Source organism: Pistacia vera, unplaced genomic scaffold (assembly GCF_008641045.1).
Source record: "Pistacia vera cultivar Batoury unplaced genomic scaffold, PisVer_v2 Contig471, whole genome shotgun sequence".
In the NCBI taxonomy this organism is placed as follows: Eukaryota; Viridiplantae; Streptophyta; class Magnoliopsida; order Sapindales; family Anacardiaceae; genus Pistacia; species Pistacia vera.
The window spans coordinates 338,990-352,319 of record NW_022196303.1 but is presented as its reverse complement, the minus strand read 5'-3'; the positions used below and the strand labels follow the sequence as shown (position 1 = coordinate 352,319).

The window sequence follows — 13,330 nt, the reverse complement described above, 5'->3', positions numbered from 1 at the left end:
TGAAGTCTTGATCAACAACGTTGGATACCAAAACTCATTTTGAAGAAACTAAGAACTCAAGTCTACAGTGCAAAAATGAAGCTTTCTGAGAGTGACCACTACAAAGAAGACGCTAAAACAAGAGACTTTATGATCCGGTAACCTTTATATCAGAAACTTGTTTGTTTATAAGAAGAATGTGCTACTCTTCAGCTCAAAAACAAAACTTGATAAGTTTTAAAAAACACTCTCCCATCGAACAATTTGCTTAAACTTAAGAAATGGAGTTTCTGAGATGACCGTTTTGCAGACAAAAAAAGAAACTAAAACGGAGAAGGCTTAAAGAAAAAGGTGAAAAAAGAAAAGGAGAGAGTGGAGTTTTTCGCTACTTCATGCAAAATTTAAAAACAGGACATGCAAAGCAGAAGCTGTTAACAGCCAAAACTGGAAAGGAACAGACAAATTTTGACCCTTTATGTAGCAACCATGTGATTTATTTATCTATTTATATTTTTACCTCAATTATTAGCTGTTGATATTTTTTATTTTTTTTTCCAAATACATGGGGTATTAGGTTGGTCTAAGCTAACTGGCTCATGATTGTTGAAAGGTCTTATATCACTTGTCATTGCAACTCTGAGTAGTTAATTTATTAATAAACTGGAGAAATCCAGTGTAAATTTCTAGTTTTTGAAGAGAATCACAGGTTCTGGATTTTATCAAGATTAAAATGTTTTATCTTTGATAAAAGTCTGTTGATACAGAATTCTGCACCAATTAGAGAATTCTGATTGACCCTGTCGAAACCGGAATGGATGTACGCATGATTTAATAAGCAATGAATAAAAAAGAAAGAGCCATAAATAAGAACAAGACAATTTTTAAAGTGGTTCGACAAGTTAGAATTTGAGTCTACGTCCATTGTTATCTTATTGCTTTTGAGAGCTTACAAAGAACATTAAATTTCTAGGAAAATTTGCTTAGAATAATTGCCCAGCCCCCCCGAAAACAAGCTATCACGGGTTTATATAGTACCCATTTACATGATAGAGTTGAGATAAGATTCAAATACGTAGAATTAGAAAGTTGCATGATCTTCGGCTATCTTAGTTGGAGTCTAAGTCAATCTGAATATCTTCCTTCCAAATTGAGTCAATCTAAATATATTTTCACCTAATAGGAATTATACTCTCCGGATTGACCGCACACAAAGTCTATGTTACTTTTCAATAACCTTCCAGAGATGAAATTTTGCTTAGCTTGATGAACAGTTACACTTTTGAGCAATCTGAGATGCAAAACATTACACATAGGGCTGACACAAAGTACTCCAATACGTTTTGAATTAAAATTTTAAGCAACAGTTACAACAATTCGGCAGGGAAACAAGATGAATCACTACTCCACCCAAGTTGGTCTAGGCCAAAAGATGTTACAATACCCTGGAAAAGCAGAGAAACCTCCAACTGTTCCATCCTTCAAGTCAATAATCCCACCTCTAATGGGACCTTCTTTGAAATAAACACAATCCCCTTTACATCCTGGGAACTCTTTAGCTGAAACAGAGAATGAACCATCATTACCAACAAAAAACACTGAATCCTCCAATCCATCTATCACCTCAACCCACTCACATTTCTCTTCGTCAAGCTTATAAACCTTGAATTCAGCTGGTTCATTTCTCCGTTGCCAGTTCTTCGTAATCATAAACAAATCCTGGGAGGACTTTACTAAGTACATCGCAATCTCAATCGGTGGACCGGCAACTTCAGAAACAGTCAAAGACTTAGAGTCCACAATTACAGTAACACCGCAGATCATCAAAGCAAAGAACTTTTCATTATGATAAATTATATCAAGAGGAAACTCATAATCGATGATTATTGTAGCCCATTTCTTGTCTACATTTCTCCACACCAGCACCAATCCTCCCATTATCGTCATTAAGGCGAACCCATTATCACTCTCATCATAGCAAGAAGACACAACCGCCTTTTCGAAAACAACAGGCTTCTTTCTATTAATACCTTTACCTTGATAAACTTTTTCAAGTCTATAAGATTTAGCTACTTCCTTGACCCGATAATTCCGCAAGTCCAAAGACTGGGGTAACTTTTCAGACTCGGGTACCTTGTTGGACAAGTTTCCAAGACGACGTCTTCAAAGCGGATCCTCTAATCGAACTTTGCCAGAGTGCAATTCCTCGCTTTTGACTAACCATGTATACGTATTTTGGTGTGGATTGGAGATACTAAGAAGGGGTTTGATGGCATAGAAAGTGAACTCGGCAAGCACAAAGTGTCCGCGACGGCCTGCAAGATATGGCATGGGAATTTTAAGGCCCGCATGTGGAGACAGAGGCTTGGGCGGGGGAGGAATTGAGGACCGAAATGAATTACAAACGGCGCGAAAACAAAGCGTATCAATTCGTGTGGGGAGCTGCTCTGCGATGGAGGCGAGAGTGTATTGACCCGGCTTCATTGAAAGCTTAATAAGAGACTGTTTTCACAAAGGACAACTCTTCACCAAGCCACACAAGAATTCAGTGCGTAAACAATTACTAGCAGCTTATGCTTCCAAAATCCTACTTGGAAATAAAACATTAATTATAAATGAAATTAACATTTACAATAATTACATTAATACAATTAAAGACAAATCTTGTAATGCACTTCTTGCTTTGCTTCATCAACTCCGGTGAAAGACCACAGGCTCTCTATACCTACAATAGAGACAACTTGGTTAGTCCGAGGCCCTAAACAATTTTCTGAGCTTGAATAACTTTCAAAGGACATATACGGTAAAAACGCAACCAGATCAATATTTTTTTATATTGAAGTTAAAAGATTTCATAAAGTTCCGGAATAATTGATATTTGAGACAATAGACCACAATTTGCTTAGTTTGATGAATTAATACAGTTTTCAGAGCAATCGGTACCACAAACATTACACATAAAGCTGAGACAAAGGACTCCATACTTTTTGAATTAAAATTTAAGCAATTCGAAGGTGAATCACTACTCCACCCAAGTTGGTCTAGGCCGAAAGATGTTAGAATAGCCTGGAAGCAGAGAGCCTCCAACTGTTCCATCCTTCAAGTCAAAATCCAACCATCGGTTCCGGGTGGCAATCAGAAACTTTAAAGGGATCAGCTTCTTTGAAATAAACACAATTCCCTTTACATCTGGGAACTCTTTAGCAGAAAGAGAGAATGAATCATCATCACCAACAAAAAACACTGAATCGCCCAATCCATCCATCACCTCAACCCACTCACGTTTCTCTTCGTCAAACTATAAACCTTGAATTCAAATTGTTGATTTCGCCGATGCCAGCTCTGCATAATCATAAACAAATCCAGGGAGGACTTTATTAAGTACGGCCAAACCCAAAACGATGAAGCTGCTGTGACCAGCAACTTGAGAACAGTCAAGACTAGGTCACAGTTACAGTAATACCATGGACTCACAGCAAAGAACTTTTCATTATGATAAATTAATCATGAAAATAGCAGATCCATGTCTATCTAGTCCATTCTTGTCTACATTTCTCCAAACCAGCACCATTCCTTTTATTATCGTCATAACGGCGAACCCATCATCATTTCATCATGGCAAGACGCAACCGCCTTTCCGAAAACAACAGCTTCCTCTGTTAATACCTTTACCTTGAAACTTGTTCAAGTCTATAGATTTAGCTACTTCCTTGACCCGATAATTCAACAAGTACAAAGACTGTAACTTTTCACACTCGAGTACCTTGTTGACCAAGTTTCCAAGACGACTTCTAGAAACGGATCCTCTAATCGAACTTTGCCAAGTGCAATTCTCGCTTTTGACAACCATGTAACGTAGTTTGGTGTGATTAAGATACTGGGAAGGGGTTTGATGGCATAAAAGTGAACTCGGCGAGCACCAAATGTCCGCGGCAGCCTGGAACGGAGTGATGGCAGGGAGATTTTAAGGTTAGCGTGTGGAGATAGAGGTTTGGGCGGAAGGAATTGAGGAGCGAGATGATTTACAAACGGCGCGACAACGAAGATTATCGATTCGCGTGGGGAGATGACCTGCGATGGAAGCGAGGGTGGTCTGGAAGACTGGTCCAATCAGGGGTGGTCGTGTCCATTGTAGGCAAACACGTGACTTTCGAGATGGAAGAAGATGGTGAAAAAGAAGTGATGGCGAAGTTACAAGACGAGAAGGGGTAAATTAATAATGGATAATGCAGTTCAATGGTCAAACTTTCACGACAAGCTTATACTTCTCGTGGGAGCCAAGTAAACTCTTAAAATTAATGTTCAATCTTGATTTTAATATCATAGTCAATTAATGAGAGAAAATAATATATAATAACTATGATCTTGCTTGCTATTCAAGCTGGGGCTGCCGGCAGAATGGCCCATTAAAGACCGCCCAAGAACGTCCATTATGTTATGGGTCCGGTAAGAACCAACATAAGAGTAAGACAACATTATCCGATACAAAGAAATTGACACATGCAACCAGAGTGGCTAACAGTAGCAAGAGGTAGGTGATTAAAAGTTAAAAGAAGATGGAAATGAAAATTTAAAGGGCTTAGACAACATCTCTTTCGGAGCATGAAAAATTTGAATGAGTGATAGATTAAGGAGCAAAAGTATCAACGTCGTTATAAAATATGCATATGTAATGTAATGGCAAACTGTGAAAGAGATATGACAACTAGTGTGGAGGTTAAATCTACGGTTGAGTCAAACAAGGATGATCCTGTGAGGATAAGGCCATTGACAATCTTGTAAACTTACAAAAACAAAGAAAAGTGAACGCAAAGGTTTGGAGGACACCGGTGTGATGTCAGTCATAGGCACTCTGAAGGGTTTATTGGAGCATTTGGCTAGGGCATGACTTATCGGTGCTAGAGTAGCCAAAACACGGCTCTATGTACGAAGTAGAGTTAGTTAGAATTAGACTTTATGGTAGGAAAAGGCAATGATTCTTGGAAGCAAGAACTTAGTCAATTAGTGAGGGGTTGTGATGAATGAATAATAAAGGGTTGACCTCTGTTTATATAGTGAGCCAAAAAAGCTTGAATCCTTGTTGTAACGCCCCACTTGAGATACGTAGCCATTGTTTATGGTATGGCCTAAAGGGTTACTGAATTGCTCCTAATGAGTTTGTATATTGTTCATGTTGTTTGGTTGCCCTTGGTTGAGTTTATGTTTTGGGTTTGGTTGAGTGTTTACCCGAATTGATCAAGATTGGCGGATTTGGAGTTACGCCTTCGCCGGGGTGAGAAGAAGCTTTGTCGCGACGACGTCAGCTTTGAATTGGCAATGTCGATTCTGTAATTCTTCACCAGGCGACAGAGAATCCTTCGCCCGGGCGAAGGGCCGACTAAGTTTTGTTTTAGTTTTCTAGAGAATCTCTCTAAAGGCAAAATGACCATTCTACCCTAATTAGCAGAAAAAGTGGGGAGTAAATACAAAGAAATTTCATGGAGAATAGGTTAGTGTGGGTGGTTGATGTAATAAATTAAAGGATAAAGGTGAAATTTTCAAGTAAGGTATAGGGCAAAATGGAAAGAGTATATATTATGAGCTAATTGAGTTTAGTTTCTCAAAACCCCTTCATTTCACCCATTTCACCGCCTCTTCATCCATCATTTTCTCAATTCCTCTCTCAATCTTCCAAGGGATTTTTGAGAGTTTTGAGTTGGGATTTGACAAAGAATTGATCCAAGCAAGAAGAGGTAAGAATTCCTACTCTAGATATAAGTTTATTTATGTAAGGGTTAATTTCTTACTAAGTTTATGCTTAGGAAATAAGAAAAAGCTAAGGTCCAACAAGAGTAGAGAGCTTTAATGGAGACTACTCAAGATAGGGTAATAATCCAACTCAAGCTAAAGTTTAAGAAATCTTAAGAGAGATTTCTTTATGCATGTATAAATGATGCTTTGTGAGAAATTGAGTATAGATATGTGTTTGTTTGGTTAGAATTGAGCTGAAAGAGTATTCATGTTATGTTTGTTGGATAATTTTCTTTATGGGAAGTGTTGATGGGTTGATGAGTTTGAGATAGAAGTTGGAGGAGATTGAGTAGATATTTTGGGAGTGTTCTTCTATGATAGGAACCATGTACATAAAAGAGAGTTTCCTCCCATTTTGGATGGTTAAAAAAGAGAAGTAGTTGTAGTTAGAGAAGAGTTTTTGTATGCACATGAATTGTTTGATGAAATGCCTAAGTGAAAACATGTTACCAAACTGCCCTTCACAGCCGTGACTTTCTAATGTTTTGGGCATCTAAAGTTTGAACTGGGTTTAGACCAAAACATAAAAGTCATAGCCCTGTTCCTAAGCTTTAAAACAGGATAGAATCGTAGCAATCCGATATGTATACTCAGTTATCCTTCTTGATTGTAACCTACACAGAATGACTGTCTTGATGCACATTGTATTGGTGCTTTCATAAGTGCATTAATGAGCATCACCATCATAGGCATTAGTTGTGCATTTGAGTAATAGCTTGAGAAAGAGTAGAGAACCTTGTGAATGGACTACTCTAAGAGTTAAGTTATACTATGAGTACTAGCTTGAGAAAGAGATGAGTATTAGCTCGAGCAAGAGTAGAGATCTTTGTGAATCTAAGAGGAAAAGAAGAGAATAGAGTAGGTTGTGCGATGGGGAACCCGTGAGTGATGGATAAAGTCACGAGAGTGGGTGCTTTTTGATCCTCAGCCGTGCCTCCGGTTAGATGGGGTTGTGACCATCACGAAGAGTGGAACATGAGGTTCTAGCCGTACCTCTGGTAAGATGGGGTCGTACATTCAGAGAGAGAGAGAGAATACACTCACGTGGCAAAGGTTCCGAATCCATGCATGACCGAGTCCGATCGCAGAGAATGAGTAGAAGTCACGAAGAGTGGGTTGGTGCTTTGTGATCTCCACCCAACCATGCCTCCAGTAAGATGAGGCCGGTGACATGCAAGTGAGGAAATGAGCAAACATGAAAAAAAATAAAGAGAGACAATTAGTTAGTTGTACGAATAGTGGGATGAGTACCCAACCGTGCCATCGGTAAGATGAGACCGTACCCAACAGAAAGTTAACAAAAAAGAGTTATGAGAAAGAGAGACAAAAAGAGAGACAAAAGAAATCAATAGAAGTCACGTTAGAGCGGGGAAAGTCCCGCCGTGCTCCGGTAAGATGGGGCCGTGACTTCAAAGAGCGAGTTAGTAGAAATATTTGAGAAATGAGAATGAGGTAATAGAGAGAATTAAAGAATGAGAAAGCTTGAGAAGCTTGAGAAAGAATAGAGAGTTTGAGTTATAGTAATAGAGAGTAGAAGAAAGGAACAATGCAGCTCTTTTGCATTAATTGCATGTACATCTCATACATGCATGCACCATGATTTCTTCCATGGTTAGTAAGAGTTATGATGAGAATAAGAGAACCCATGATTTTTTCTTCATGGTGAATATACGAGAATAAGAGAGAGAACCATGATTTCCTTCACAGTGAGTAAGAATAAGAGAAAAAACAGAAGAAAGAAAGAATAAAAAAGTAGAACAGAGTTAAAGGAGAATAAAGTATTAGAAATAAAGAGAAAAACAGTGAAATAGAAATAGAAGAACAATAAAGTAAGGAAAGAACCAAAGAGTGAGTTGCAGGGACGGTAATAGGATTTACTACTGAGTATTGTTGTGCTCAACCCGTTGTTTCTTCCCTGTTTTGCAGGAAATAGGAGCAGCGTCGGATGGACGTCGAGGACAGAGAGTATCGGCACCACTGTCCACCAACTATGATTTTTGTATTAATTAGAAAGTTTTTAATACATATCTTTTGTATTTGTAAAGAATTATATTTTATGAGTAAAAAAAAATTCAGCCCACTATCTTTCATACACTATTTATATCTATAATTTACATATGTATTATAAGAATAGTAGTAGAGAGCAGGTATTACACTTGTAAACTAGTTGTTCTCATAATAGAGTTTGAGTGAACATGAACTTGTAATACTAATTTTGGAAGATTAGGTGCATTAATTCATGTAGATTAAATCTTGGATGAATTAGTATGCTTAAGTGTCTTGGAATGAATCAGCTAATGGCTAGGGTTTATGTTAGCTTAACTTGTAGAAAACCGACTGTGAAGTGATCCAAAGTGTAGGTTGACCCAATTCGTAGGGTGACCTTGATCATAGACTGATCCAACTCATGAGTAACCTAGCTTGTGAAGGGTTGACTCGTGGTATGGACTAACTCATAGATGGGTCGGCCCATAGAGGATGTTCTACACAATGAGTCATCTCGCTAGTTGGTCTTTCCACAAGTTGGATTTAAGTGTGGGTCCAATTAAAATTGGGCTAGACACGAGCCATTTGGAGTGATTATGTTGTTACTGGATCTGACAAGGTTCGTATATGATTTTTGCCCCATACATACATAATTTATGGGCTGATCTTAAAGTTTCACACACAATTTGACAACATGATTCATAGAAAGTGTCTTTAACAGTATAGTCCCCCCCCCTTTAAAGATCTGCAAGTACTGGAACCTATTGGCGAACCTACTTGTAAGTAATCACAAATCCTGAAAGATCCTCCCTGTTTGCAAGGAAACACCATTCCTCTGCAATATTTTCATTCTTAACCTCTTTCGTCTTCCCCTTCTTCAAAGCTCTGATTTTTACAAGACCACCCAAGTGCTTGACAACGAAAATCTTCTCCTAAACCTTGCAAAATGGGGAAAACAATTAGACAAATCTTTAAGGCCTTGAACTTTACCATAATCATAAAAGATTGAAAACTTTGAACTTTAAGGCAAAGCCAAGAGCTACATGTAAATTTAGTGGAAGTCACAATGACAATTCTGACTTCTAAATTGTATCTTAGTTTCTCAAAATATTCCTCAATTTTGAATAACAAAACTTTCACCGCCTAAAAATTATCTCAACTTACAAAGCATACACAAACAAAAAAACCTTAAATTGTACTATTAACAAAGCCCTATCCTACTACTATCATAAATTAAAATTAAACAAAACTAATCAACACTAATTGCCCTCAAAATGTTCGATAGGGTTATATCCATCATTTTCTAGTGATGAAGGTTCAATTGGGACTTGCTTCGGATGGTTTTAATCCTTTTGGTAATATGTATAATTCGTATAGCATGTGGCCAGTTATTCTTATACCCTATAATCTACAATTGTGGAAATGTATGAAAGAGCCATACTTGATGATGTCTCTTCTTATACTAGGGCCACAATCACCTGGTAGAGAAATTGATGTGTTTTTATGTCCATTAATTGAAGAACTCAAAGAGTTATGGTTGGTTGGTATGTTGACATTTGATTTTTCAACTGACAAGAGTTTTAAATGCATGTTGCTCTCTTATGGATAATTAACGACTTTTTAGCACATGGAAATTTATCAAGTTAGATCACTAAAGGTTATATGGCATGTCCAGTATGTAACAAGGAGACTTCATCTACACGGTTGAGAACTAAGATATGTATAACAGATCATCAACGATTCTTACATTTTGGGCATGCATGGAGACGGAGTCGATTACACAATAATAAACTAGAAACTTGAGCTACACCGAGGGAGTTATCAGGGGTTGATATTCTGAATCAATTAAGAATTGTTGAGATGGTGAAATTGAGAAAGAACCGAAATAATCAAGATAGAAAGCGAAAATGTACACCATCAGAATTGAATTGGACGAAAAAAAATATTTTCTTCGAATTGGAATATTGGTCATCTTTAAAAGTACGACATAATATAGCTGTCATGCATGTGGAGAAAAATATTTGTGATAATGTTGTTGGGACAATTTTGTGCAGTGATGGAAAATCGAAGGATACTGATAGAGCTCGAATGGATTTGCAAGATATGAACATGAGGAAGGAATTGCATTTGGTGAAAATTGGTGATAGATACATTAAACCATGTGCAACATACACTTTGACACTACAAGAAAGAAAAGACTTTTGTAACTTTCTTAAGACGATTAAATTTTCTGATGGTTATGCAACTAACATGTCAAAAAAGGCAAGTGTTAAAGATGGTAAACTTGGATCACTTAAAAGTCACGATTGTCATATTTTACTTCAATGAATTCTTCCCACTAGCATTCATAAATTTTTGCCATGTGACATTTATACTACATTGGTGGAGTTGTCTTGTTTTTTTCAACTCATTTGTGCAACACATTTACAAAGGATGTGTTGCACAAGTTGGAGGAACAAATTGTGTTAATACTTTGTAAATTAGAAAGGAGTTTTCCACCGGCCTTTTTTGATATCATGGTTCATGCTGTTGTTCATTTATCACGTGAGGCAAGACTTGCAGGACCAATTGGATTTTGATGGATGTATCCAATTGAAAAGGCTTTAGGAACTTATAAATCTTATGTAAAGAGTAAAGCAAGACTCGAAGGCTCTATTGTCGAGGCATACATTGTTAATGAGTCATTGACATTCTGTTTTATGTATCTTCATGATGTTGAGACTAAATTCAACAGACTGGAGCGTAATTTTGATGACAATGACAAAGTTGGTGATGCATCTATTTTCAAGCATAGAGTTAGTCCATATGGTAGAAGGCAACTGATACAGTTACCACAAGCATAAATTGATAAAATATATTGGTGCATTCTTAATAATTGTGTGAAATTACTTGATTATTTAGAGTAAGTGATATTTTGCCAACCTTATGAATTTTTTTGTTGTTGTGAGGTTTTTATTTTGTCATTTTATATGATATGTTTTAACTTTGTTCAATCTTTTGTTGTATCTTATGAAAAAATGTTTAGTGAGCACATGCTTGAATTAGAAAAAGAAAGTGAAGGCACTAATATTTCAGAGATGAAAATATTGAAAAAGCAACAAAAAATTGTTTCCTGATTAGCTTGAACATCGGGTAAGTCGTCGAACATTTTGGAGTCTTATTACCTTTTATTTTTTTTATGGTTTTCAACTTTTATATTGATCATATATTCTAATATATTTTTCTTTTTTTGGTAGATGAAAGTGTTACGTTCTCAAAGAGCAATTGAGGCTACTGATGATTTGTATTCATTAGCGTGTAAGCCTAATGAACGAGTGTCTAAATATACTGCTTGTATTGTTGATGGAGTACGATTCACTGTGAAAGATTGTGATGATCGACTCACAACCCAAAATAGTGATGTTTTAGTGTATGAGGAACTTGAAGATGATGACAATGGTGGTGGTGGCGATGAGAGGATGGAATTTTATGGAATTTTTGATTCATTGTTGAAGTGAATTAGAAAAATAAGAATTTGGCGTGCACTAAGAAGAAATAGAACCTCTCAATATGCTGTTGGGTAGTGAAAACGGCTTCATTGAAAGCTTAATTAAGAGACTGTTTATCACAAAGGACAACTCTTCACCAAGCCACACAAGAATTCAGTGCGTAAACAATTACTAAGCAGCTTTATGCTTCCAAAATCCTACTTGGAAATAAAACATTAAATTATAAATGAAATTAACATTTACATAAATTACAGTAATACAATATAAAGACAAATCTGTAATGCACTTCTTGCTTTGTCTTCATCAACTGCCGGTGAAAGACCACAGGCTCTGCTATACCTACAATAGAGACAAACTTGGTTAGTCCGAGGCCCTAAACAATTTTACTGAGCTTGAATAACTTTCAAAGGACATATACGGTGAAAACGCAACCAGATCAATTATTTTTTTATATTGAAGTTAAAAGATTTCATAAAGTTCCGGAATAATTGATATTTGAGAACAATAGATCACAATTTTGCTTAGTTTGATGAATTAATACAGTTTTCAGAGCAATCGGTACACAAAACATTACACATAAAGCTGAGACAAAGGACTCCATACGTTTTGAATTAAAATTTAAGCAATTCGGAAGGTGAATCACTACTCCACCCAAGTTGGTCTAGGCCGAAAGATGTTAGAATAGCCTGGAAAAGCAGAGAGGCCTCCAACTGTTCCATCCTTCAAGTCAAAAATCCAACCATCGGTTCCGGGGTGGCAATCAGAAACTTTAAAGGGATCAGCTTCTTTGAAATAAACACAATTCCCTTTACATCCTGGGAACTCTTTAGCAGAAAGAGAGAATGAATCATCATCACCAACAAAAAACACTGAATCGTCCAATCCATCCATCACCTCAACCCACTCACGTTTCTCTTCGTCAAACTTATAAACCTTGAATTCAAATTGTTGATTTCGCCGATGCCAGCTCTGCATAATCATAAACAAATCCAGGGAGGACTTTATTAAGTACGGCCAAACCCAGAAACGATGAAGCTGCTGTGGACCAGCAACTTGAGAAACAGTCAAAGACTTAGAGTCCACAGTTACAGTAATACCATGGAACATCACAGCAAAGAACTTTTCATTATGATAAATTATATCATGAAAATAAGCATGATCCATGTCTATTCTAGTCCATTTCTTGTCTACATTTCTCCAAACCAGCACCATTCCTTTTATTATCGTCATAACGGCGAACCCATCATCTTTTTCATCATGGCAAGACGCAACCGCCTTTCCGAAAACAACAGGCTTCCTTCTTTTAATACCTTTACCTTGATAAACTTGTTCAAGTCTATAAGATTTAGCTACTTCCTTGACCCGATAATTCAACAAGTACAAAGACTGGGGTAACTTTTCACACTCGAGTACCTTGTTGGACAAGTTTCCAAGACGACTTCTAGAAAGCGGATCCTCTAATCGAACTTTGCCAGAGTGCAATTCCTCGCTTTTGACTAACCATGTATACGTAGTTTGGTGTGGATTAAAGATACTGGGAAGGGGTTTGATGGCATAAAAAGTGAACTCGGCGAGCACCAAATGTCCGCGGCAGCCTGGAACTGGAAGTGATGGCATGGAGATTTTAAGGTTAGCGTGTGGAGATAGAGGTTTGGGCGGAGAAGGAATTGAGGAGCGAGATGATTTACAAACGGCGCGACAACGAAGATTATCGATTCGCGTGGGGAGATGACCTGCGATGGAAGCGAGAAGGTGGTCTGGAAGACTGGTCCAATCAGGGGTGGTCGTGTCCATTGTAGGCAAACACGGGTGACTTTCGAGATGGAAGAAGATGGTGAAAAAGAAGGTGATGGCGAAGTTACAAGACGAGAAGGGGTAAATTAATAATGGATAATGCAGTTCAATGGTCAAACTTTCACAGGACAAGCTTATACTTCTCGTGGGAGCCAAGTAAAATCCTTAAAATTAATGTTCAATCTTGATTTTAATATTCATAGTCAATTAATGAGAGAAAATAATATTTATAAATAAACTATGATCTTGCTTGCTATTCAAGCTGGGGCTGCCGGGCAGAATGGCCCATTAAAGAC

The 13,330-nt window shown here is 37.4% G+C and overlaps 2 protein-coding genes across 3 annotated transcripts; both read right to left on the bottom strand.

Annotated features, from left to right (window-relative positions):
* Positions 1–1,295: 1,295 nt before the first annotated feature.
* On the bottom strand, positions 1,296–3,241 carry LOC116146100 (F-box protein SKIP23-like). Its single transcript, XM_031431512.1, has 2 exons — positions 3,003–3,241; positions 1,296–2,137 (listed from the first exon to the last, which is right to left on the bottom strand). The coding sequence occupies exons 1-2, from the start codon at positions 3,239–3,241 to the stop codon at positions 1,378–1,380; spliced, it is 999 nt and encodes a 332-aa protein (XP_031287372.1). The 3' UTR covers positions 1,296–1,377.
* An 8,071-nt stretch (positions 3,242–11,312) lies between these two features.
* LOC116146115 (putative F-box protein At1g65770) lies at positions 11,313–13,097 on the bottom strand. Of its 2 annotated transcripts, none has more exons than XM_031431529.1 (2): positions 11,844–13,097; positions 11,313–11,579 (listed from the first exon to the last, which is right to left on the bottom strand). In XM_031431529.1, the coding sequence occupies exon 1, from the start codon at positions 13,032–13,034 to the stop codon at positions 11,883–11,885; it is 1,152 nt and encodes a 383-aa protein (XP_031287389.1). In that variant the 5' UTR covers positions 13,035–13,097; the 3' UTR covers positions 11,313–11,579; positions 11,844–11,882. The 2 variants fall into 2 exon arrangements, with proteins under 2 accessions (XP_031287389.1, XP_031287390.1); XM_031431530.1 differs by lacking the exon at positions 11,313–11,579 and having other exon boundaries at positions 11,597–12,209; positions 12,654–13,097.
* Positions 13,098–13,330: the final 233 nt, after the last annotated feature.

Coding starts and splice junctions, on each gene's coding strand:
- LOC116146115 (XM_031431529.1), bottom strand. CDS start 13,034: ATGGACACGACCACCCCTGATTGGACCAGTCTTCCAGACCACCTTCTC.
- LOC116146100 (XM_031431512.1), bottom strand. CDS start 3,241: ATGGATGGATTGGGCGATTCAGTGTTTTTTGTTGGTGATGATGATTCA. Junction 2,138..3,002: donor CCTAGACCAACTTGGGTGGA/GTAGTGATTCAC, acceptor TCCGCTTTGAAG/ACGTCGTCTTGGAAACTTGT.